Consider the following 23081-nt stretch of genomic DNA (forward strand, 5'->3'; position numbering starts at 1 on the left):
CTCTACCCTTCTTTTTCAACCCACAGATTTTTCAAGATGCCTGCTATTGAACACCCTACCATCAAGGGTAAGTCAAGTCGCGTTCTACCAGATTCACGAATCAATTGGACACCCCACCCTTTCCAGGCTCAATGACTAACTATTCTGCTATAGATGGCTGGTTCCGCGAGATCTCCGGCATGTGGCCCGGTCAGGCCATGACCCTCCAGGTCAAGGAGGTTCTTCACCACGAGAAGAGCCAGTACCAGGACGTTCTCATCTTCGAGTCCACCAACTACGGCACCGTCCTCGTCCTCGACAACGTCATCCAATGCACCGAGCGCGACGAGTTCTCGTATGTCACACCTGGTTGGAAGGCACGAACAATGGTTGACGATAGAACAGCTACCAGGAGATGATCACCCACCTTGCCATGAACTCCCACCCCAACCCTGAGAAGGTCTTGGTAATTGGCGGCGGTGACGGTGGTGTCCTCCGTGAGGTTGTCAAGCACGACTGTGTCAAGGAGGCCACCCTCTGCGACATTGACGAGGCTGTCATCCGTCTTTCCAAGCAGTACCTCCCCGGCATGTCCGTCGGCTTCGAGCACCCCAAGACCACCACCATCGTTGGTGACGGCTTCAAGTTCCTCGAGGACAAGAAGGGCGAATTCGACGTTATCATCACTGACTCCAGCGACCCAGAGGGTCCCGCTGAGGCTCTCTTCCAGAAGTCATACTTCGAGCTGCTTAACGGCGCACTCCGCGAAGGCGGTGTCATTACCACCCAAGGTTGTAAGCCCTCTCCTTGTCCACTCGTTACAAGTTCACTTTTCGAAGACCTCCACGCGCCGGGAAGGTGCTGTTCTGGTCAATGGCTAACATTCCCATGTAGCCGAAAACCAATGGCTTCACATGCCCCTCATTGTAAATCTCAAGAAAGCTTGCAAGGAGGTCTTCCCCAACGTCGAGTACGGTTACACCACTATCCCTACCTACCCCTCCGGCCAAATCGGCTTCATGGTATGCAGCAAGGACGCCAACCGCGACCTCAAGAAGCCCCTCCGCAGCTGGTCCACCGACGAGGAGGAGCAACTTTGCAGGTACTACAGCAAGGAGATCCACGAGGCAGCTTTCGTTCTGCCTACTTTCGCTCGCAAGGCTCTCCAATAAGTGTCTCGCTTGTCGAATTTCTTTTCGTTACGACTTCACTAGATACCACGATATGTGATGAATACCAAAAGACTGTAGAGTCATGTACATTCACCCAACAATACTTCAAAACTTCGTCTCAGTTACGTGCCACGACTTTTTCGCCAACTTCTACGCTTCTCAACTTCTGTCAAATAGCCAGGTTCACATCCTCACGATTTTAGTTTCCTCGCCCTCTGCTTCATCCCGTACTCGCCATTGCCACTATGTCTACCCCTCTGGATGGAATATCTCGAGTCATACATGTTGTTCACTCATGTTGGATACCCAACTAAGATAGCCACGAGACAGTCGTAAGCGCCTGTTTACTTCTTGCGCTTCGGACCGCCGCCCCAAGTTACCAGTGCTCAGCAACACTCCGGCAGTTGAAGGTCTCGGGAGGTCTCGGGTGGCTCCTAAGGAGATTGACATGCGCGAGTTTCAGCACCAGCTTGAGCCTGAAGGCAAACATACGCTGACCCGCCTGTGAGTGGACAGAAACAGCGCGGGGGCGGTCATTGCAACCATACTGGTAGCGAGTATGAGCCCACTTCACTCTGTGTTCCACGCGACATTTGCCGTAAACGCTTGCCATATCTCGACTCCATGTAACAGCCATGCGTGGCGTATGAGGTCTGTGGACCATCGGTACTAACGGCAGCGATTTCATGCAGTACACACTCGCCTGGTAAGTGTGTCGCAAAGGTCTACAATTAGCGAGGAGCAAGCTGTCTCGCCTAAACTTCTCCTGTACCAGATGGGAGTTCGAAGCAAAGAGGTATGATTATAGAGGGACTAGTCCAAATTTGGGTTGTTTCGTCCATCTCTGCTCGTCCAGCCGGCAGGTGGCATAACTTTGCGGCGATGCGATTCATAGTGAATCTCGAATACAGTTTGCTCCTAATCATGATACCCGCTGTGGCTTTTCTAAACGAAGTGTGGATCAAACGCGGAGAGTGTCGGTATGAGCCGATGACTGAGACTTTCCCATGAGGGAGCGCTTGTCAGCCATGAACGCTCAGGGTCATCGAAGGATTCTGACAGTCGAGCGAAGTGACCATGCGGTGGAGCGTGCCTTAGAAGACAGGCTGAAAGGAACTTCTGGGCCGCCTAGGCCGTTGGAATCTGTGTCAAGATCGCGGAATAGAATGAAGCTTCGTTCTATGTTTGGTAGATGCTCCGGCGTGGACCCACGAGTTTGTGACACGCGAGGTGTCACAAAATTCACGGCGGGCTAGCCGCTACAGATGGGCGGTACCCTTCGTTTGAGGCTGGCGCATTGGATCGTGATGTGGCAATGCTCCAGAATAGCGGTGGCAGAGATGTCTTGCAGATGCGGATTGAATATAGTAGGTCTCGCATCGTGCCTAACACCTGCCTCAAGCTGCACCACTGTCTTTCCCCCAATTGCGCCTTCGCTCTTTCGGCAACACGACGTCCCGTCGTGTACACTTTGTACGTTTCTCTCTTATCTAACCAGGTCGAGCCGGGCTCTTCCTTCATTATAATCTTTACCTTCACTTCCGGTTACACGGTTCGCTGGTCGTCACATCACCTCGGTCACCGTTAGCAGCTATCACAAACACAACCTCACGACTCGCGCCCATGCAGTAGCACGATCCATCGCTTCCTTTGTGTTCCCCTTTCGTTTTTGCCTGGAGCATTTATTATTTTCGACTGAACCGTCTGGATACGTTCATCTTTCGCTGTACATATTCCCGCCGCCGCAGCCGAACAAAAACGCCGGTTAATATCCTATCCGCCAAGGTCTACAACTAAACACCCCGAAAGACTAAGCGCGATTAACGGGCGCTCGATCAGTAACGCAAAATCAAGCTACGATGTTGTCGGCGACACTCAAGAATGGGGAGCCGTTTAGTCCGGCCAAGGTTCACCCGCTCCTGTCCCCACAGGCGGCCAGTTCAAGTTTCTCCGACCGCGACCTTAACCCCGTCGATGCCGATGCCTCATTTAATAATCCCACCCGCCCAGAGTCTCCACAGCCTCCGCAGACCAGCGTCCACTGCCCCCAGGACGCGCCGTATAATGCATCGGTAGTAACCACAGAAATTGGCGGTACGCCCGCTGTAACACAACACCCAGCCAGTCTGACATCGGACGAATCCTCCCGCAAAGAAGACCCCACCGCTATCAGCAAGTCCTCCTCCATCGAGAACCTCTCCGTCCTCCCGCGCATCCCGTCTTTTGGTGAGAACCGCGTTCGGAAGCACCGCAAGAACGCGCAATCAATCGACTCCGCGATACCCCGCCAGACTCTTCTTAAGGCGTTACAGTCTCGGCCTCCGCCTTCATCGGCGACACAACAGTCCATGGATTCCGTCATGGAAGGCTCAGAGAATGGAGGGAAGAATGCGCGTTCAAAGAGCATCACGCATTCGCAACTTGCAAAAGCGCTTTCCGAACTTGAATTGCACTCTGCGGACCTTTCTGCAAGCAAGATGGCTGCGCTCGCATCGCCATGCTTTTTCCATAAGAAGTTTGACAAGGCTGTGAACCTGGGAAAGGTCATGGAAGAGATGTCCGAGGATGACACAATATCGCATTCAAGACTCATGCAGACTGCGAACAGTGTCCGTGAGGTGTCGAAGCAGCTGCAGCGTCGACCCATCAAGATGACGGTACGCAATGTTATGATTGTCACCAAGGCTCGCGACAACAATCTTGTATACCTTACGCGCGAGTTGGCGGAATGGCTCATGACTACCTCGCGCTATGGCTCAGACGTTGGAGTGAACGTCTACGTAGACCACAAGCTGCGCAAGTCGAAGCGCTTCGATGCTGCCTCTTTGTTGGCCAAAGACAAACGCTACGAGAACATGCTTCGTTGGTGGACACCAGACCTGTGCTGGGAAACACCAGAGATCTTCGATCTTGTTCTTACTCTTGGTGGAGACGGCACCGTACTTTTCACCTCGTGGCTCTTCCAGCGCATCGTACCGCCGATTCTGTCCTTCTCGCTCGGCAGCCTTGGTTTCCTTACAAACTTTGAATTCGCGCAGTATAGGCCAGCGCTCGACAAGATCATGAGTGAGACTGGTATGCGTGTGAATCTGCGCATGCGCTTCACCTGCACAGTATACCGCTACCAGAAGAACGTTGCCCAAGGATCACCTCAGCACATTGAAGCTGAGCAATTCGAGGTACTCAACGAGCTTGTCATCGACCGCGGCCCATCACCCTATGTCTCGAACCTCGAGCTCTACGGCGATAACAACCTGCTTACTGTTGTGCAAGCAGACGGTGTTATCTTCTCGACGCCTACCGGTTCAACAGCATACTCGCTCTCTGCAGGTGGCTCTCTCGTGCACCCGGATATCCCTGCTATCCTCCTGACACCCATCTGCCCGCATACTCTCTCCTTCCGCCCCATGCTGCTTAATGACAGCATGCTCCTCCGCATCGCGGTACCTCTCAAGTCCCGGGCTACCGCCTACTGCGCCTTCGACGGCAAGGGCCGTGTCGAACTCCGTCAAGGCGACCACGTCACCATCGCCGCTTCTCAGTACCCATTTCCTACCGTACTCTCGCAGCCAACCGAATGGTTCGATAGCATCAGCCGTACACTACGATGGAATTCGCGCGGTGCGACACAGAAAGCCTGGGATGGCGACGATGACGAAGAGGCTGAGGAGGAGAAGGAACCCGACTTTGACATCGACTTTGACAACGACGACGTCGATCGCGATTCTGGATACAGCGCTGAAGGTAGCACTGTCGATGGCAGGGGAAGCCCAATAAGGAAGGGTGTAGTGCTACCCTTCTTGTAGGCTCTGCCCTCACTGGAAAGAGTCGGATATGTGCATAATGGTGTGAAGGAAGTTGTTTTTTCTCTTCCACTGGTTATCCACTCACGCATCGTAGTGCTGCTTGGGCGGGTCCCGGTGGTTTCTTTTTTTATCTTGTACATGATGTTCGTTGAATTGCACACGACACATAAGCATCTTTCCAGCATTATTTCACGTCATTCGCTTGCTTGGATTATCTTTTAGAAGAAGTGTTCGTGGGCATGTAACTTGCTCAAGCTATGATATCCTTAGAAAGTATGTAGATGGTTTTGGTGATAGTGCCAATATATATTGGAGCCTGATGGCAAAATGGCGATGTTGGTTTGGTGCGTTTGCCTACCTCCCTTGACTATGATATGCTCTTGATCTTCTGATACACGTCGGCCCACTCTCTCGATATCGTCATTTCCCTGGTCCGATCTGAGCGTTACCTCTGCCAACTCGATCTATAATACGGCACCCTAGCTCACGTATACTGATCCGTTACAGCTAGGATCGAGATAAATAGAGTCCCTTCCTCTGAACCGTAATGCATTGGGCCAAGAACCGGACGGCGTTTTGATAACCTTACTGCCTGATCAACACATGATCAAGCTTCGTATTCAACATACATTAGAACCGTCATCCCTCTGCTCCAGTCTAAACAGCGTCCGAGTCTCGTCACGATGTAACATGTTTGTTCCATCATGCGCGCACGCAACGCAAGCGCCTTTGGACCACTGTCGCGACAACCACGAGCGACCTTCGCCACAATAGCGACCTCCAGATAAGTTCCCAAAGACGACTGAGCCAATATGCAGCGTTGGAGACGGAGGTGCCGGTATAGATGCCTCAGCCAGTTCCTACACCACTACCAACACTGACGCCGACACCTACTACGCCATACATCCAAGTTAAATACCTACTGCAGAATCAAATCACCCAGGCACCGAGGGTGAAAAGAACTGCCAAGTCATGTATGTGGAGCAATAAGTTTCCAATAATAGTTCAGCAAGGGTGTGATAAAGAAAAAGGAGGAAATCAGAAGGGAAATAGGAAGGCAAAAGAGCCTCTTCATACCTGAGACTGTGGCTACGAGGCTATCAAGCCGAGAAGAGATGACCCAGGAAAACGCGACGAATAGCAGGAAACATATGTGACGTGTTTCAGCTGTCGAGGATAGAGATACCGTGATATGGGAATCATAGTTGAATCAGCATGTCATGTAGCTGTATGTTACAAATTTACAAAGAATGAACTCTTGAGCTGATGGGCGCGCTCCAGCGCCTCAACCTTCAAGCTCAAGTCAACGGTGGAGAAATTATACTGATTACACTTCCCAGTAACCACCAATCCTCCCATCAGCCCTTCCCAAACTCCCCACCTCATAATTAGTCCTCGATAGCAAAGTCATCCCCCCGATTCCCTTCCATATTCGTCCCCTCCCTTTCTCCTGGTGCAAAAATATCCGGATTGCGATTCTTCAAGGCTGCAATTTGACTCTCCTTGAAGATTTTAAATTGCTGTGGGTCCTCTTTCTCGAGGTTCCTCAATTCCTCAGCGTTCTCCACGACGCTATTGAAAGCCTGTTCCCAGCCTTTACCCTCAATCATTTGCCTCATCTCGTCACCACTGTGGTTCTGGAAGTACGCGCGCATGGCGAGGAGATGTTCGGGAAGGCCTTGGTCATCTGCCGTACCTGAGATGAAGGAGACGTGATTTTCGGAGACGTCGGGAGTCGTGGGACGTGACGGGTTGAGAAGACCGGTGCGTACGCGGTGGCCAAACCGGTGAAGACGTCCTTCCTCAAGCGACATATGGCGAGATGCAAGAGAGACATCGGAATTGTGGCGTGAGCGTAGGGTAGAGGGCTCGTCTTCGTCTGATTCAGCAGCTGTGAAGTCTGTCGACACACTGTTCTCGAGTGTCGGTACAGCGGAAGTGGGCGGTGAGCTGCTGAGTTTGGAGCTTGTAGTAGAAGCGGCATCAGATGGCTGAAGACGCGTTTCTGGGTATTCGTCTTCGAAGCGTTGGATCATGCCTTGAAGTGTTTGGTCCAGGAAAAGCAAACGACCTATCAACATGTTAGCCACATCGGCACGACGGAAAGATCATGAAACCTACGGTAGCTCAGGTCATTGCCACCCTTCGCCTCTCTGATAAGTGCAGGCTGAATCCTGTTTCGCGTATTCCGCGCTGTCTCGAGGAGATCCTTGGACATGGCTCTGGCCTTGCTTGGCTCCTCAAGCACTGGTACCCTGCTTCTACTCCTCGGAGTAGAGGTACCACTGACTGGGACTGACACTCGGCGAAGATCGGTCTCCTTATGAGAGAGACAGTAGCTGAGCGCTTTAGCAATGCCTGTGCCCCCAACGATGTAGTCATTGTCCGCAGTATCTGACGCGTTATCGGTTTCCTTGTAGTCACTGTCCTCCGGACCAACAAGACGCATGAGAATATCGGGAACCTCGACTTCTTTCGGAGCTGCTCGGAGCTCTGGCACTTCGTTGATGGATTCAATATTGCGTAAGCAGTAAGCTACGACTTGCTTCGCAAGCGCTTTGATCACTTCGCCTTGTTCAGGAGCTGGAATGTCCACGTCGATGCATATAAGCGACTTGGATAACTTAGCCGCCAGAGTCAACGATGCATATAGTGCGGCAGCCTCTTCTTGTGTCTCCTCGTCTGTTGAGGTTGCAACACGAGTGATCTCCGGATTTTCAAGAATGTTGATATGTGCGATATGAGGACAATCCGGCAGAATTTCCGCGATGGCGATAGCATCTTCGGGCTTCATGTCGACATTCACCAGATGTATCCGTTTCAGCTCCTTAAACTGAGGCATGTATTTTCTCAGAAGACACAACGAAGTCTGACCCAAGAAAAGACCCCTGTTATGCGACAGGTCCAAAAATCTGAAGGATGGTAGGGAAATTAGAGTTGGTATGAGTGTCTTGAGCGCTTCTGGGGTGAGACCAGTGTCTTGCAAGCACAGTGCCCACAGCGGACTGTTCTGGCAGTGCTTGATGCTGTCACAGATCTTGTCCATCAATGATCGTAGGTCGTTTCCGCCAAGATCAATTCCTTGACAGACACCAGAGCGCAAGTAATGCAGGACATGTTCCAAGCCTTCGGCGTCGATATCATTCGTCGCGAGACTTAGACGTTGAATGCCGCTGATGACGCAGCCGTCGATGATTTTGCGGATGCTCGAGGAGGTCAAGTTGCATTCGGCCATGGCTAGTTCTTGGAGCTCTGAACCGCCCAACCGTTCGGAAATAGCCTTGGAAAAGATTTCAGCCACATCTCCCGATCTGCTGTCCTTGGTGGGAGACGGTGCTTGTGTGCTGTTAGTTGGCGGAGAAGCCACCTGTGGTCGAGACCTGGGAAATGGTATCATGGACACGTCGATGGCCATGATGGACTTGCACATGTACAGAAACAGTGCGATGTGTTTCCAGCCTTCAGCTGTGATCTTTGGGTTGTTCTTGAGAACCAGCTTCTTGACCGCGCATGAGCCTTGCTGGCATAGTCCGTCCTGGGTATCGCCATTGGACGGATCGCGCCGTTTTGGAGGCTCTGGGACTTTGGCGGCCAGGAGACCTGCGAGTATGACTCGTATCTTCTCGTCATTCAAGTCCGCGTCCTCTAAAAACAGCTTCTTAACCGGCACAATAGCGAGCCAGTCGGAAAGAGTCAAGACATCTGCCAATTGCAATCTGGAGCCTGTCAGATCTAGACAAGTGACAACGCCCGGTTGAACGACGGAGCACGCGCGTGGTGCCGCAAGCTGGTCACTAATGCGCTTGAGAATGGGAGACTCGCGAAGCTGGCAACATCTCCGGTAGATGCGCAGTGGGTCAATCGTCGGACGGTCCTGAGCGCGGGGAGTCGGTGCCCCGGAAGCAGCAGGTATTCCTTCAGCACTGGCGCTGTCGTCATCTCTGGTGAGTTCCATAGGGATTGTGCCATTCTCTTCAGCCTTTTTGCGTTTCTTCTCTTTCCGCTCTTTGCGCTCGGCCTCAGATCGCTTCTTCTTCTCTTTCTTCCTACTTGGTTCCTGCTTGTCCTCGTCCAAGACAGTGCCCTCGGGATTTGGCTCAGAATCGTTGCCGACGACTTCTTGGGCGATGGCGACGACACCATCCTTGTCTTTCTCTTCGGCCACAGCATCCGGGTTCCTCAGTGCCTCGCCCTCGCCACGCTCCTTCAACTTCTTGTCCTTGCGCTTCACCTTCTTGTCGTCTGTTTCAACGTCGTCTTTGTACTTTGGCCCTCCAGCAATCTCAACATCGACACAGAATGCAACCTTGCGCAGTTTGTTCTGATCCAGCTCAGGAACGAGACATCGCTCGCGGTTGGGGTCGACATTCATGACCTTTCGCGGGCACATTCCTCCATTTGGGTAGACCTTGCCGGCGGTGCCAACCTGTGTACCTGATGACAGACGTCGCAGTACGTTCCCGACGAAGGAGCTCTTAGGCTGTTGTGGGATGTAGGGCTCAGGAGCGCCGTTGCTGCCTCCCGACGCCGCCTGGATGCCGTTCAGAGCACCGTTGGCCGAGGGAGAAGCATGAGTGGCGCTGTTGGCAGTGGCGGGCGATCCCTGGGCCTGAGTGTGTGTGGTTTGCGCGGGCGAGTTTTGCGACGAGAACTTTGAGCTGATGCTGTTCATCCACGAGTTGCGGCGCGAGTTGTTCTTTGAGTCGGGTGGCGTGGTCCCACTGGCGTTCTTGTCGGCACTGCCTCGGCTGAGCAGCGCTGGACGTTTTGGTGGTATCTTCTGGGGCGGAGTTGCGCTGGATGCAGCAGCTGGGGGCGGGCGCGGCGGTGATGCGGGTCTCGCAGTCGCCGGTGTCGGCTCAGGAATTTGCTGCTCGTCCTGGCGGGGCCTGGCGGGTATGCCACCATGCGACGATGTCTTTGGAGGCGCATCTCTGCTGAGGCCTGGCGACGAGGGCGCCTGCTGGCGATGGTGATGGTCTGCTCAGGCGCAACATGTTAGTACGGCCTCTCGAGCTCAGGGTTGCGCCGCGAAGCCGAGACGTCTCCACCCAGGGTAAGCGGGCCTCACTTACCTCTAGTTGAGTGGTGCAGCCACGATACATCGACTCCGTGAATGTCCTCCATGGCTGACGCAGTGTCGACGGGTGTCTGAATGGCTGTCATTGTGTATATAGGGGCATCGCCATGCGTCAGCGTGGTTGCAGCAAATGGCCTCCGTGAGGCGATCACGGAAGTCAGCGGGGTCTCTGGGCGTCCACACGAATCCGCCGATTGGAAATGCTGCAAAGCCTCAAGATATGGCCGCTGCCCACGTTCTAGATGCGACCTGGACGACTCGTTGCGCTCACGTCAAATTGCTGCGCGATTTCTGAGAGTGGCTCTGTGCGATATTCGGCCGATGCGATGTTATGGGCGAACGTGCGCTGCTGTGTGCAAGCTGCGAGAGCCGGGCGATGACGAAAGGTGTCGGCTGATTGCTTCGGGTCTCCTTCTCCTCTCCACACCGAGCTCTATCGCGTCAAAGATCCTGCGGGACATCATGATCGACTGCGAGGATTGCCTATATACTTGTGGGCTACATGTCTTTGAAACACCCTGAATCGCACACCCTGAATCGGCACATATCCACATGCCTCACTCTCCCCCAGCCTGATGCACCGCGTCCAATAAAGCGCTGACTGCTATATGTCCCTCGCAGGTGCTACCGTTGCCGCTGAAACAGCTGACCGTCATGGCAGCACATGAAAAGCAAGCCGTGTTGGTCTCTCAACCATGGTCAAACCCGCGACAGCACGCCATGTGGTGTCGGCCGTCGCCGGTCCACATGGGCGTATCACGTGTTGCTATTTGAGGAAGCTTCAGACACGTTGAACAGGAGGGGCACATTGATTTTGAGGGGGTATCTTGTTGTGGTAGCCAATGTCGGCGCGCCGTCTCATCATCTCATTGAGGTCGTGAGGCTAAGTACAGTACTTGTATCCTGCTATGGCAGGCATCCTTCCCATGTCATCCCCAGACGCCAGAGCCTTGCTTTTGTTATGGTAAAACAAACTATCACGAAGAGGAAGCAACAGCTTAAGCGGTGATCTCGGCGATCTTGGCCTTGACGCGCTCCTCCTTCTCGGCCTTGGTGAGCTTGTTGCTCCTGTACTTCTTGGACTCGGCCTTCCACTCGTCCTTGGACTTCTTGGGGGCATCGCCATCCTCCTTCTTCCAGGGGTCCTCACGGATCTGCTTGTGTGCGTCCTGGTAGAGCTCCTCAAGACCGTCGGCCTCGATGTCGTCATCGATGTAGCCGCTGAACTGAGACTTGTAGCGCTCCTCGTCGTCGTCGGCGAGGGTCTCCATGTACTCAGCGACGTGACCACCGAAGATGTACTTGCGGAGGGTCTCGGCGTCGAGCTCCTTGCCTTCAATGTCGTAACCGGGGAAACGGTTCTCGGAGTGGGGAACGAAGACACCACCGTCGGAGCAACCCTTCATGGCACCAAAGACACGGGCACCAGTGGAGGTACGGGTGAGACCGACATCCAAGAAGACCTTGAATGGGCGGCGCTCCTCGCCATCAACCTCGGCGGCCTCGGTGAGGGTGAACTCACCGTCAGCCTCCTCAACACCAGTGAAGGCCTCGTCAAGCTCGAGCTTCTTGAGGACACGGCGGGCAAGGAGCAGACCGGTAGCGTATGCGGAGGACCAGTTGGTAAGACCGTGGGTGATGCCGTAAGCCTTCAGCTCGTGGGCGCTGTGGTTTGTTAGTGGTGGGCTAGACGGAGCCAGAGTCGCGTGGAACATACTAGGCAGCGCAGAAGACCTTGTCACCGCCAATCTCAGAGTGGACGATTTGGCAGATGATGTCCTTGTTGGTGAAACGGACGACGAGGCGGTACTTGGGCGCATTGTACTTGTTCTTGGCCTGGGTGATCAACCTCTTGCGGGCATAGTAGTCGGCTGCGGCTTGTCAGATGCTGTCGCAATTTGAACACTTGGTTGGATACGTACTCTTTCCCTGCCTGCGGCGCTTGTACTTGACTTGGTACCGCGAGAAGTAGGCGTCGTTCTTCTGGAGCTTGGACTTTTGACAGAGTCAGCGATTGGCGCTTCAAACCCGCATTCGAAGCATCTCGCAAAGACTCCACTCGACTTTGGTCGAAGCGGGATGCCGTGATGGCAATAGAATAGAGGGATGCATTGCGGGCGCAATTCAGGGCGTACTTACGAAAGGCATCTTGACCTGCTGTTAGTTGAACTGGCTGAGGAGAAAGTTCGTGATGGCGCAAGACGATATTGAAGTGGGCAGTGGACGCTCGGACCATGTGTTAAGCGATCGATGCGCAAGTCGCGACTTCCCAGGTGGGTGACCATGCAAGTGGCATGAGATGGGTGACCACCGTCTCGGTCGTCAACGACAAAACTGGAACAAGCATAGATGAAGCTCACAGGCTCTGGTGTAATAGAGGACTTGTAGGTGTAGTGACTTGGTTATCCCATGCACAGGAAGCAGGTAGTCGAGACACGTCTCTTGTGCAGCGGACCGGCAGCCTGAGGGGACGTGACATATCATATATGCTGCACTGTACTCGTCTTGTTTCCATGTGTATCTACTGTGGTACTTTTGCATACTCTAACATTCTTGAAGTGAAGTTCGCATCTCAAGTTGTAGGGGAGCATCTGCATTGCCCGATTGAGTGCTCACGGACCCCTAGCCAACCATGCGCCCCGCCAACGTCGTCAACCTCAAGGCACGCAACACCGAGCTACGGCCAGCTTCTAACATCCACTCCTTCAGCCTCAACAACCCTCTCGAGCTTTGTACAGGATGGCTGAAGCTCCCATTGGTATGCGCAGCTTCCTCTTCTGTCTTCAGAGCTCTACTTACCCTTCAATTAGTCCTCGATGGCGGTACGGGTTTCCTCAAGGCGGGTTACGCCGGGCAGGTATGTTGCATACAAAGTGCCAGATGTGACATGGCAAAAGCTAACATGTTGCTCTTTAGAACTTCCCCGACCACCAGTTTCCCTCAATAGTCGGCCGGCCCATCCTACGAACTGAAGAGCGAGATGGCGGTGACATCCAGCTCAAGGACATAATGTGCGGTGACGAGGCAGCGGCAGCGCGCTCAATGCTTCAGATCACGTACCCTGTATGTGCACCACCCCGACCTCTGTATGCCATGAGCGAGCTAACCTTGTCCCGCCCAATAGATGGAAAATGGCATCGTCAAGCGCTGGGATGACATGCAACACGTCTGGGACTACACCTTCTACGACAAGATGAACCTTGACCCTACCGGCCGCAAGATCCTCCTCACCGAACCGCCCATGAACCCGCTCAAGAACCGCGAAACCATGTGTGAAGTCATGTTTGAGCGCTACGGCTTTGGGGGTGTATACGTGGCAATCCAGGCCGTCCTAGCTCTATACGCCCAAGGATTGTCGTCTGGCGTAGTAGTCGACTCAGGAGATGGTGTTACGCATATTGTCCCCGTATACGAGAGCACCGTCCTCAATCACCTCACACGCCGTCTCGATGTTGCCGGACGCGACGTGACCCGCAACCTCATCGCTCTCCTGCTGCGGAGAGGTTACGCCCTCAACCGAACTGCCGACTTCGAGACCGTCCGTCAGATCAAGGAGAAGCTTTGCTATGTCTCATACGACCTTGAGCTGGACCAGCGCCTTAGCGAAGACACGACCGTCTTGGTAGAGTCCTACACCCTACCAGATGGTCGGGTCATCCGGGTGGGCAGTGAGCGCTTTGAGGCTCCCGAATGTCTGTTCCAGCCGCATCTTGTGGACGTCGAGCAGCCCGGTATCGCCGAGTTCCTATTCAACACGATCCAAGCTGCCGATGTTGATGTCAGGAGCAGTCTCTACAAGGCCATTGTGCTCAGCGGTGGTAGCAGCATGTACCCAGGTCTTCCCAGTCGGCTTGAGAAGGAGCTCAAGCAGCTATGGCTCACCAAGGTTCTGGGCGGAAACCCGGAGCGACTCAACGTGGGTACACATCTACGCGTCCAATTAAACAATGCTAACATGGATGCAGAAATTCAAGGTCCGCATCGAAGATCCGCCACGGCGAAGGCACATGGTTTTCCTCGGTGGAGCTGTGCTCGCGAACATCATGGCCGACAAAGAGAACATGTGGATATCAAAGGCCGAGTGGGAGGAACAAGGCGCGAGAGCGTTGGAGAAGCTGGGCGCGAGATGATACTGAGCAAGGCTTGCAGGGACAGACATCAACCAACAAATCAATCAATTTCATGGCAAGGCTGGCCTTCTGCAGGTAGCATGAGTGACCAAGACATTTTCGTTGGTGCCTTCACCACTTGTCACCTTCTCAATGCAGTCTTTGTTTGCCGTTAATCTGCTTCGGTGTTTCGCATCAAACCTCAACTTTGGTTGCTCTTGCTCCCCCCTAGTAATGTCTGTGCTGACTTGATTTGCCCGGGCTACTCTGGCGGCTAGAGTATTATATTGCCTTCGGCCGCGTACGGGAGATCTACCACGTGGTGCGACTTTTACCACGGCTGGAAGTACTACTCTCTCCATTGCAACTAGATGCATGACTGAACTGATTAGATGGTCTATTTAGTCGCCGCGCTAAGCCTCTTCTCCTTGTGCCCGAGACAGAACTAAGTGACGGCATTGTAGTGCGGCGAAGATAGCCGGATCCCTCTAGCAAATGCCACATACATCAAGGTTTCTGCAAGGGCGTCATCGGTCAGTGCAAGTGCTCAGCAGAGGATGGAAGAATTGCGCGAAGGAGCGGCTCCAGCGGCTGTCCGTCCAGGCGGTAATTCCATCATGTTGGGTGTTATGGGATTGTGCAGCTTTGTCTGTACCGTGCGAGCGGCTCGCCCTCAAAACACTATGGCCTATATATTTTTCGGCGAAGTCAGGGTTAACTTCGGGGTAGACAATGAAAAAGACGCATTATAGATGACGATCCGTTCTCGCGATCTGGTTCAGGCCAATATCCATACAGCTGTTTGCGAAGAATGCCGCAGTTGTTGGGCGTTCACAAGGTCGAAGCAACTTGGCGTCGCTGCCAGTGTGGTGGTGTCATGTCTTGTACGCGCTTCCATTTGTCTCATCAGACCGTACTTTGATGGGGCACGCGCGCGAAGCCTAATGCGAAAATAAAGAAAACGTTTCTGCAACCTACGGCAGGGCTCCGGTGCAGATGCAACGGTGCCCTACCACACGATGGTCGAGCTGCAGGGCAATTGATCGAAGTCTGCAGTGCTGTGTTCACACCACGCGTTTAGCGCCGGGAATTCCAAGGCTGGCACGTGTTCAGTCTTAGAAAAGAGCCGGTTGCTGCACTGCGTCATAATGGACATGCTGCACAAGTAGGCGTGTTGGACGATTCGCATGGTTAGCGAGGCAGGAAAAGAGCGCCCCGCTCAAAGAGCGAAACCAAGGCCTGCGAAGCTTAATGACGAGATAATAGCGCCTGCAAATATGGCGCGCCTCGTAGCTACGGCCTCGTCCTCCGTTGATATGTAAAGGAGGACTTGGTACCACACATTCCAACTCACCTGTCAGATTAGCTCTCCCAGCCCAGCAACAATTCTCAATCATCTGCGCCATCCTCAAACTAGCCGACGCACTCCAGCTTACTTTGATTGTGGACCCCAAGTTTCGGGAAAACACACGCGCCATCTGTACTCCGCCATAACCGGCCCGCAGCCACCTGTTGCAACTGATAGACACCGGCTTGGTGTGCTGCCAGTAACAAGCGCTCGTGCTTCCACCAAATTGAAACGGGATCCACTTGAGCCGTGCATCACGTCGTTGCCCTCTCAGGAACGATTACCGCACGACGGTGCGCCTCCAAGCGGAAGATCAACGCTGTACCTTTCCAATAAGATCGGCTACCATCCCCGAGGCCTGCCACCAAGTCCCAAGCCTTGCTGGACCCTTCCGCTGTTAGATATATTAGACACCGCCGCTGCTCTGTGCGTTGTTGCTCGGAAGCACGGTACTTTATCTTTCGATCATTTCTCTCCTCACATCATCTGAGGGAAATTCATATAGCAGCCTCCCCGGAGCCGCACCCTTTCACTTCCCAAGTACACACGAGGTTTCCTCGCCACACGTCATATGCGATCTCCGCCGACCTCGCCTTCCCTTTCGCGAGTCATCTTCAGATCTGATACCTCACACCAAAACATGTCTTCTCGAACAGCAGACCGCAGCATGCCTGCTATCAGCTCGCCTCTCTCACCCAGATCACAGCCTCTCGACATTCCCTCTCAGGCTAGACGTCGACCAGCAATGAATCCACGACAATCCAGCAGCACCGGGCCTGCTGCACATCTGAGGCTCCCTTCTCTGCCCCGCTTCCACCCAGCAAACTATGCCTCCTCGCAGGGCTCGAGTCAAGCAAACACACCTGTTGCTGGCCCTGACAGCCCTAACTCGCCCGCGTCACCTCGATCAAGCAACAGACAGTACGAAGTTCAGAGACAAATGTACCTCTACCAGCAACAACTTCTCGCCAACACCAGCCGTCAGACTAGGGGCTTTGGACCAAAGCCGACCAGCCCTCGTCTAGAGCCCCTAGCCAGCCCTGGAGTAGTCACTCCATTGGAACTTGAAGAAGATGCCGGCGGCTACCTTACCGCTGGTGTAAGCCGAGCCGAGGCCGATCAGCACGTTGAGAAGTACATCCGTGAGGAAGCTCGTCGAAGAGGAGAGTACTCTCCTGGCCGGGCTACGTCTGTTGGTGGCAGTTGACTCACCGGTCAGCAACAAATACACAGCCGCTCAGTAACTGCAGCTCGGACACGACACCGAGAAAAGTAGTCACTTTTTCCTTTTTCCTTTTGTTATACATTCCCGGAGTCATATTACCCCACGGCATGGAGCATGAACGGCGTTATTCATTACCACCAGAAACACGAAAACTAACACTCGAATCGAACACAACATAGACGTAGACGGATGGAACGGTCGCTCTGGCAAACACGAACTCGCACATTCTTCTTCTTCAATCACCTCCAAGTGCTGGAGCGTGGCACCGGTCGCTTTTATCAAATACCCAAATACGTTTTCCCCGATAGCATATATGTATAGCATCTCGCCTGTCCATAGTTTCACTGTAAGCGCTCCACCAGTGGTGTTGAGCTGGACAGATGACGGGTCTTTTTCTCATGTAGCTAGCAATTCAACTTAGTCATATCACATCATCTTACATCAAATCGTGCCAGTAGCCTTTTGGCCCAACAAGTCTCTGGAATTCTTTTGGAATGCTTACGCCTACGTCGTCATAAACATACCACAGCATCTACAACTCCCTCTCTCCTCTCAACACTGCCACCACATACCTCGTACCTTTGTCCGCTGTATCCAAATGGTACCACGCGAGATGCCGACCTACCCGAACAGGACCTTCCCCATTCTTCGCCCCATTGAAAACCACCCCGTATCCAGTGCGGCCGCATTCGCTTTTCTGAAACACTCAGCCATGTACTAGTAGCCGAAAAGAGCGGGTGTGATGTGTGTTGTACGAGTCGCAACGACCGCTAACGTGACTTTCCTGCCTCTCCGTGCTTTCCTAATGCATTCAGCACAAACAAATCATTCCCCACATCACTCCACGTTACTAACGTTGACCAACGCATATAGTGCGCCGTGCGAGCGGACCCTGAATCTCCTTCATTTTTCAACCCACTTTGCATACTTCGATGGACTACTGTAAGGCGTGTACGCTACGCTATGGCTGCAGTTGCACTCTCGCTTCGCCCACAGCGGCACTTACCATGCCTGAACAGACTAGCTGATCGCGATCAAATCATCAAAAGGAGAAAGAAAAAAGCAGGTTTAGACGGGCCGTTGGCAGCAGTTTTGATCATCGCCAATGCACCACTGCCATCACCTGAGATTTTCTGATGGTGATCATTCGGCGTTGGCGTTCGCGTAAAACTGTCGAACAAAGAGGTATCCCTGGAGGATGGAAAGATCGACATATCTGAATTGTTGACGGCTATGTTAGAACGGAGATTTGCCAAGCTAATTACTCGCTGTGTGCTTGATAGCCCCGCAGCCGGTTGAAGGATCTTCATAACATGTTGCTAGATGAGGTGAAGTGTACCGGGTGGTGATCTTGGCTGAAGGTGGTGTTTGGGGGAAGATGCTGGGTAGAGAAGGGAACCGTCGATTGTCGAGTGTTGCGCATGTTTCTGGTTTCGCGGGAATGTGCATACACGTTGTGCATGGTTTTGGGTTGTTGTGATCTAGGGCGCTAGGTAGTTGTGCCGAACTCCACCAATACAGCGACAACTCGTATCCTTTGAATCACAAATTCGCAAATGTTGATAACAACAAAACTGATCCGAGTTTAGCTTGACAGCGCATGCTATTTTTGCACAGCCCGCTCAAGAAGAGGATTCCCACCAAAAAAACAGGGTCTTCCTTATCGCCGTGTTATTTCGTTTTTGGTTCGGCTTCCCTGCGTCTTTTGATGCGAGTGCCGTTGGTTGGTGTGGTGTGGTAGGTTTGTGCCCCGTGCCCCCTTCCTTCACGGATCTGAGATGCCGAACAAATGCCATGTGTGTGGGTCAAGAATTATGCAGGGATTCGGCATCGGCTGTTTGCGAGATTCCGGTCATCGATAATGTTGTGAAGAATGGATGAGTGGTGTGCGACGGTTGTAGCATCCTGATAGCGCATGCTGACGGACATGATGCAGGGTGTGCTGTACAGTATGTGTCTGCCGTGAGAACCAAGGAAATTTGGAGACTGAGAGGGTGGTGCAGACCTGATCTCTCACTCGTGGACCTTCGATAACGTCGTAGATCACGTGTCTGCCGTTCATGGAGATCAGGAAAATCATATCGAATCGAATGTTCGAAGAGTCCATTTGGTCCTTCGTGCACCTTTAGTCAATACTTGCATAGCACTGTTCTCCGTCTGTTGCGAGCCGCTCTATTACCCAATCCTCTAAGTTCGGTTACAATGCAATGAGCAAGACGGCCCACCTCAAGCCTCTAAGCACGATTGGTGTTTTAGTATGTATAGTCAAGGTAACGATGAGTAACCGGTGGTATTTTGTAAAGTCGCACATTACGGTATACGGTATGTCGTATCAACACTCGCCTCCACTTCATGAAGCGCTCGACATGCCGCGAAAGCCATTAGCGTAAGCTGTCCAATTCGACTCACTGAACGGCTGTCAGCTGCTAGCATACAAACCGCGATGCACGTGGCCGTTGGCTTGCCGTTCTTTCACCGCTTACCTTACAAGCCACTTCTCACGCCATAACTTTGAGAACTTTGGCTCAAACCACAGCTAGCGTAGATGCATCGGCGGCATGACGACCCCCTTCGTCATGGCTCATCACGGCCCAGGGATCAGGTCGCTGTTGATTCCTCGTCTCACAAAAGTCAATTTCGATCATGGTGAAAGATCAGGTCCTCCTCACTCTACATTCTGCACAATTTGTAAGCAAAACGTAATCCAGGAACATTCAGGAACTGTGGAGATGTGTTTCAGGAACGCCAATTAGGTTCGCATGTAAAAAGGGCTGGAGATCGAGAAACCAAAATGACGATGAAGAGAAACTACGTCAGTGGCGGCTGGGCAGCCATCGCCGGGATTCGTACCACAAGCTAACTCCTTCTGGTTAGATATCCTCTGCTTTCCGCCGCTCTTTCGGGGACGGATATCTAGCAACACGAAAACACCATGCAAATATCTAGACTCGTTCAGGCGCAACAGTCCAGAAGCACGCTACGCTAGTGTACCGTCTGTAACACTTTTTGCATGTCAAGCCACAGCTGCCTTATACTTGCCGAGGCATACATCATACCAGGACGGCAGTGAATGTACATGACGACGAGGTGCCTTCGTATCCCCACATCAGAGCCGCACACGTTTAACCCCGCAACGCCGCACTGGACTTTTGTGGAGGGTGTGGTCAATCCTCTCACCGACTTATCGCTGAACACTCCCATCGATTCACCACTCTCAGTCCTCCGTGGCTTAGTCAAGTCAGGCGATGTGCGATCTACAATGCTGGTAGTAGAGCGCCTGGGCGTTGTCATTGCTGACGACGAAGGTGAGTCCAGTCCGACGACGAAACTCAAGTCTCCCTGAGCGTGACCGTGGAGTCTCAATCTACTCCCGGGTATATGGTACATGTCAAGAACAAGATACACAAAGCCTGCTCCTTAAAGCTCACTCCTGGTGTAGTCAAATTAACATTTACGGCAACTTTTTTTCGTCTAAGTGCTTTGGGAAATACATGCATGCAACCACGGACACTGCCCATGAAGGGCAGGCATTGAAGCCAATCACCAGTCCCTCAAGGATGTGCAAGACTGCATGATCGAGGAATTCAAGCAAAATGCTAAGCCAGACGTTGGGTTGAGCTGACATGGCACCTTGTTCACCATGATGGATTCAAGGTAGACTGCCCGATATCAGGTACTACTATGCTTACCATCGTCACAAGAAAGCCCAGCCGCTGTTCGGTATGATGAACCCACGAACTTCGATCGCAGTATTACGTGAGGTCACATGTATCGTGACTCCACGATCGAGATCGCCAGGACTGATCAGCCGCCTCGGGCCTTTATATTCGGACCGTATAGACCCGCCCTGCACGAACGAAACATGGATATTTGCGGCAACTACGCGTGAAATCAAGCTTCTCTTTTTTTTCCGCTCGGGGATAGTTTCCATTTGGTTATCAGGCCGACGGCAAGGCTTGCTTTCTCTTTTCAATGATTGCGTTGGATCCATTACAGCCTCGAGACCAAGACCTAAGGCGACGCGCGTCGTAATCGCGGCAAGCTTGCTTGTTGCTCAGGCAGGGTTGCTCGATGTCGGTTGTGTCTCCACATGGAAGATCATGGAGGGTATACTGCAGATATGCGTACTGTGAAGGATTATGAGGCATCGAGAGGAGTCGCGGCAGTCGCGTGTGTGTGAGATGGCTTTGGCAAAGCACTTCAGTCAGCGTTCGTCTGAATGAGACTGACATGGATAGTAACGACCCAAAACAAGATAAGTGTCAATTCGAGCGCCAGGCACAGCGGACAGATGGCAACAAAGCACCTGCCCTACGAAACGCCTTGAGTGAGTGCGCAACATGCCTCACCTAACTACAAATATGACTAACATACCTCTTCGATACTTACGCCAGATATACCTCTGTGCTGTCAAAAAGAGAGGATGAATGATCAATGGGTACTCGAAGGTCGCCGTGTCCATCACTTGTTGAAGATCTCAGCTATTTTGCCAGCGGGCGCAGTTTCATCATGATACTGCTTATAAAAATTACGTAAACTTGGGAGCTCTCACTAGCTGGTTGAATTTCTATAGCAACATATCAATAATCAGATACCTTAGCTATCCTTTGTTGTTCATAGACACAACCGAAATATGGGTCGCAGAAGCCGCCGCAACCGGAAATGCAAGCAGGAAAACCTAGGTGACCCTTCCGCAAACTACGATAAGAATGATCTACACGACTAGATTGGTAGGGAGAGGGCAGATGATACCTACTACTAATTCCCAAGAGATGTTGTTGCCCTCGAATTGGTTCGTAACAAAAGAAAGCAGCTAACTGTAGAGGAAGCTAAAGCACGGGGTTGTAAGCATGGGGCGAATGAAGCACCTATGGCGGGACATCTCAACAGGTGTGCATCCCTTACTCTAGTTTTCAGCGACTGCTCTTTCTTACGTTGCGCTGTGCTCCGCAATACCTTTTGCTATGTTAACATACATATGTTATCAGCTTCCACCGCGGCTACGACCAAGTTAGACAAGCTGATTTCATACAGAAGATCTGCAATGAATACCGTAACGAGTGTGATAAGGGTGATTATTGCGAATACGCTGGAGGTTATCAAAAAGGGTCTTATGATGATGTTCATGATTCTAGAGACTATGATGATTATGGCGGCATGATTGGAGGTAATTGTGGCTACTACGACTATGTTGGCTACCCGGGCGTAGTGAGTTTGTATGATGAGAATGTTGAATTCTGGGGCAGACATGGAGAATACGGTTGGTATGGGTATGGTGGATTAGACGACTTTGATGGGGGTTTGATGAACTTGAAAATCGTGGACTTTCTGGTGGCTATGCGGGTTATGGTGGATATGACAGGTATGCATTTTACTGAGATCTTGTTCTAAATAGTCTAGCGATAAAATGGGGCTATGAAGGTCACTTCGATGACTGAGATTAGTATGACAGATACGACGCTGATTTTTATGGAAGATGTGGCGCATTCAATGGTCACGATTGAGAGTATAACGAATACTATGATAGAGGCTATGATGGAGAACACGACCAAGGCTATGGCGGTTACTATCATGCAGGTCATGATATTAATAGGCATGCTGAGGAGAGTCATGGTGATTACTTGCGCGGGAAACTTCTTGCCTACACTCTAGACTATAATTTACATCCGGCTTGAGATTCAGCAGACTTCAGCAGTGAATTCTCTATGCCTGGTGTTGCGTTTGATGCATGGGAATTATTGTGCCCAAGTACTTACCATTCCAGAATAATACGTATCGCCCTCATGATTGGCCTGAATGTAGTAATGAAGCGACGAAGTGGTCAGTCTATGAGTCAGAATGTCATCCGGATCGCCAATTGTTGACATTTATTACGTATTTGTCCGAATCGATGTACTGGTCAGTGGCTTTACAAGGGTGCGTGTTGTTGAGCTTGTCCGCGCTCTTGAATAAGCTTTTTAGAGGTCTCAACACAGGCGATAGCCGTGTTATCGCTTCGACCAATACACCAACTCCAGATATAATGGTGTGCGTTCACTACCGTGGCAACGTCCATCTCCGACGATCATGCGTTTTTGATTCCCGTGCTCGATTGCCGTTTCATAGATCACCTGCATCAGTCCGCGGTGGCAACTCCCGGATCTGTGTACAGAGAGTGTACTGTGCGACTCCACAGAACGCAATATCCGAAGCCGTGTAGCAACAAGCACGGCGTGAATGTGGCAGCCATGACATACCAAGAGATGCAAATGAATCAGGAGATCTCCTCCAGCCTCGTCATCATGTTAGCGCGCAGGCCATTTTCGAGAATAGATGCGAACCTGCTTTTTGTGGAAGCGAGAGCAATGGAGAAAGCATAGCGC

The 23081-nt window shown here is 52.3% G+C and overlaps 7 protein-coding genes across 7 annotated transcripts; 5 read left to right on the forward strand and 2 right to left on the reverse strand.

The window, feature by feature from the left end:
* Nucleotides 1–36: 36 nt before the first annotated feature.
* GT037_007447 (spermidine synthase) lies at nucleotides 37–1659 on the forward strand (the record flags this gene model as incomplete). Its single annotated transcript, XM_038932494.1, has 5 exons — nucleotides 37–67; nucleotides 154–334; nucleotides 385–773; nucleotides 874–1115; nucleotides 1471–1659. 5 exons carry the CDS (start codon nucleotides 37–39, stop codon nucleotides 1657–1659), a joined length of 1032 nt encoding a protein of 343 aa, XP_038784982.1.
* A 1351-nt stretch (nucleotides 1660–3010) lies between these two features.
* GT037_007448 (atp-nad kinase) lies at nucleotides 3011–4957 on the forward strand (the record flags this gene model as incomplete). Its single annotated transcript, XM_038932495.1, has 1 exon — nucleotides 3011–4957. The coding sequence occupies one exon, from the start codon at nucleotides 3011–3013 to the stop codon at nucleotides 4955–4957; it is 1947 nt and encodes a 648-aa protein (XP_038784983.1).
* Nucleotides 4958–6345: 1388 nt separating this feature from the next.
* On the reverse strand, nucleotides 6346–10123 carry GT037_007449 (uncharacterized protein; the record flags this gene model as incomplete). Its single annotated transcript, XM_038932496.1, has 3 exons — nucleotides 6346–7028; nucleotides 7079–9937; nucleotides 10033–10123. 3 exons carry the CDS (start codon nucleotides 10121–10123, stop codon nucleotides 6346–6348), a joined length of 3633 nt encoding a protein of 1210 aa, XP_038784984.1.
* Nucleotides 10124–11035: 912 nt separating this feature from the next.
* Nucleotides 11036–12185, reverse strand: GT037_007450 (60s ribosomal protein l5; the record flags this gene model as incomplete). The annotated part of the gene is made up of 4 exons (XM_038932497.1): nucleotides 11036–11702; nucleotides 11755–11908; nucleotides 11960–12032; nucleotides 12177–12185. 4 exons carry the CDS (start codon nucleotides 12183–12185, stop codon nucleotides 11036–11038), a joined length of 903 nt encoding a protein of 300 aa, XP_038784985.1.
* A 484-nt stretch (nucleotides 12186–12669) lies between these two features.
* On the forward strand, nucleotides 12670–14167 carry GT037_007451 (actin actin-like protein; the record flags this gene model as incomplete). Its single annotated transcript, XM_038932498.1, has 4 exons — nucleotides 12670–12894; nucleotides 12954–13100; nucleotides 13162–13953; nucleotides 14003–14167. The coding sequence occupies 4 exons, from the start codon at nucleotides 12670–12672 to the stop codon at nucleotides 14165–14167; spliced, it is 1329 nt and encodes a 442-aa protein (XP_038784986.1).
* Nucleotides 14168–16134: 1967 nt separating this feature from the next.
* GT037_007452 (uncharacterized protein) lies at nucleotides 16135–16701 on the forward strand (the record flags this gene model as incomplete). The annotated part of the gene is made up of 1 exon (XM_038932499.1): nucleotides 16135–16701. One exon carries the CDS (start codon nucleotides 16135–16137, stop codon nucleotides 16699–16701), a length of 567 nt encoding a protein of 188 aa, XP_038784987.1.
* A 5007-nt stretch (nucleotides 16702–21708) lies between these two features.
* On the forward strand, nucleotides 21709–22157 carry GT037_007453 (uncharacterized protein; the record flags this gene model as incomplete). The annotated part of the gene is made up of 2 exons (XM_038932500.1): nucleotides 21709–22081; nucleotides 22120–22157. Coding segments are annotated over 2 exons (411 nt in total), but the record flags the coding sequence as incomplete, so codon positions are not given.
* Nucleotides 22158–23081: the final 924 nt, after the last annotated feature.

The sequence above is a fragment of the Alternaria burnsii genome, assembly GCF_013036055.1.
Source record: "Alternaria burnsii strain CBS107.38 chromosome Unknown 715, whole genome shotgun sequence".
NCBI lineage: Eukaryota > Fungi > Ascomycota > Dothideomycetes > Pleosporales > Pleosporaceae > Alternaria > Alternaria burnsii.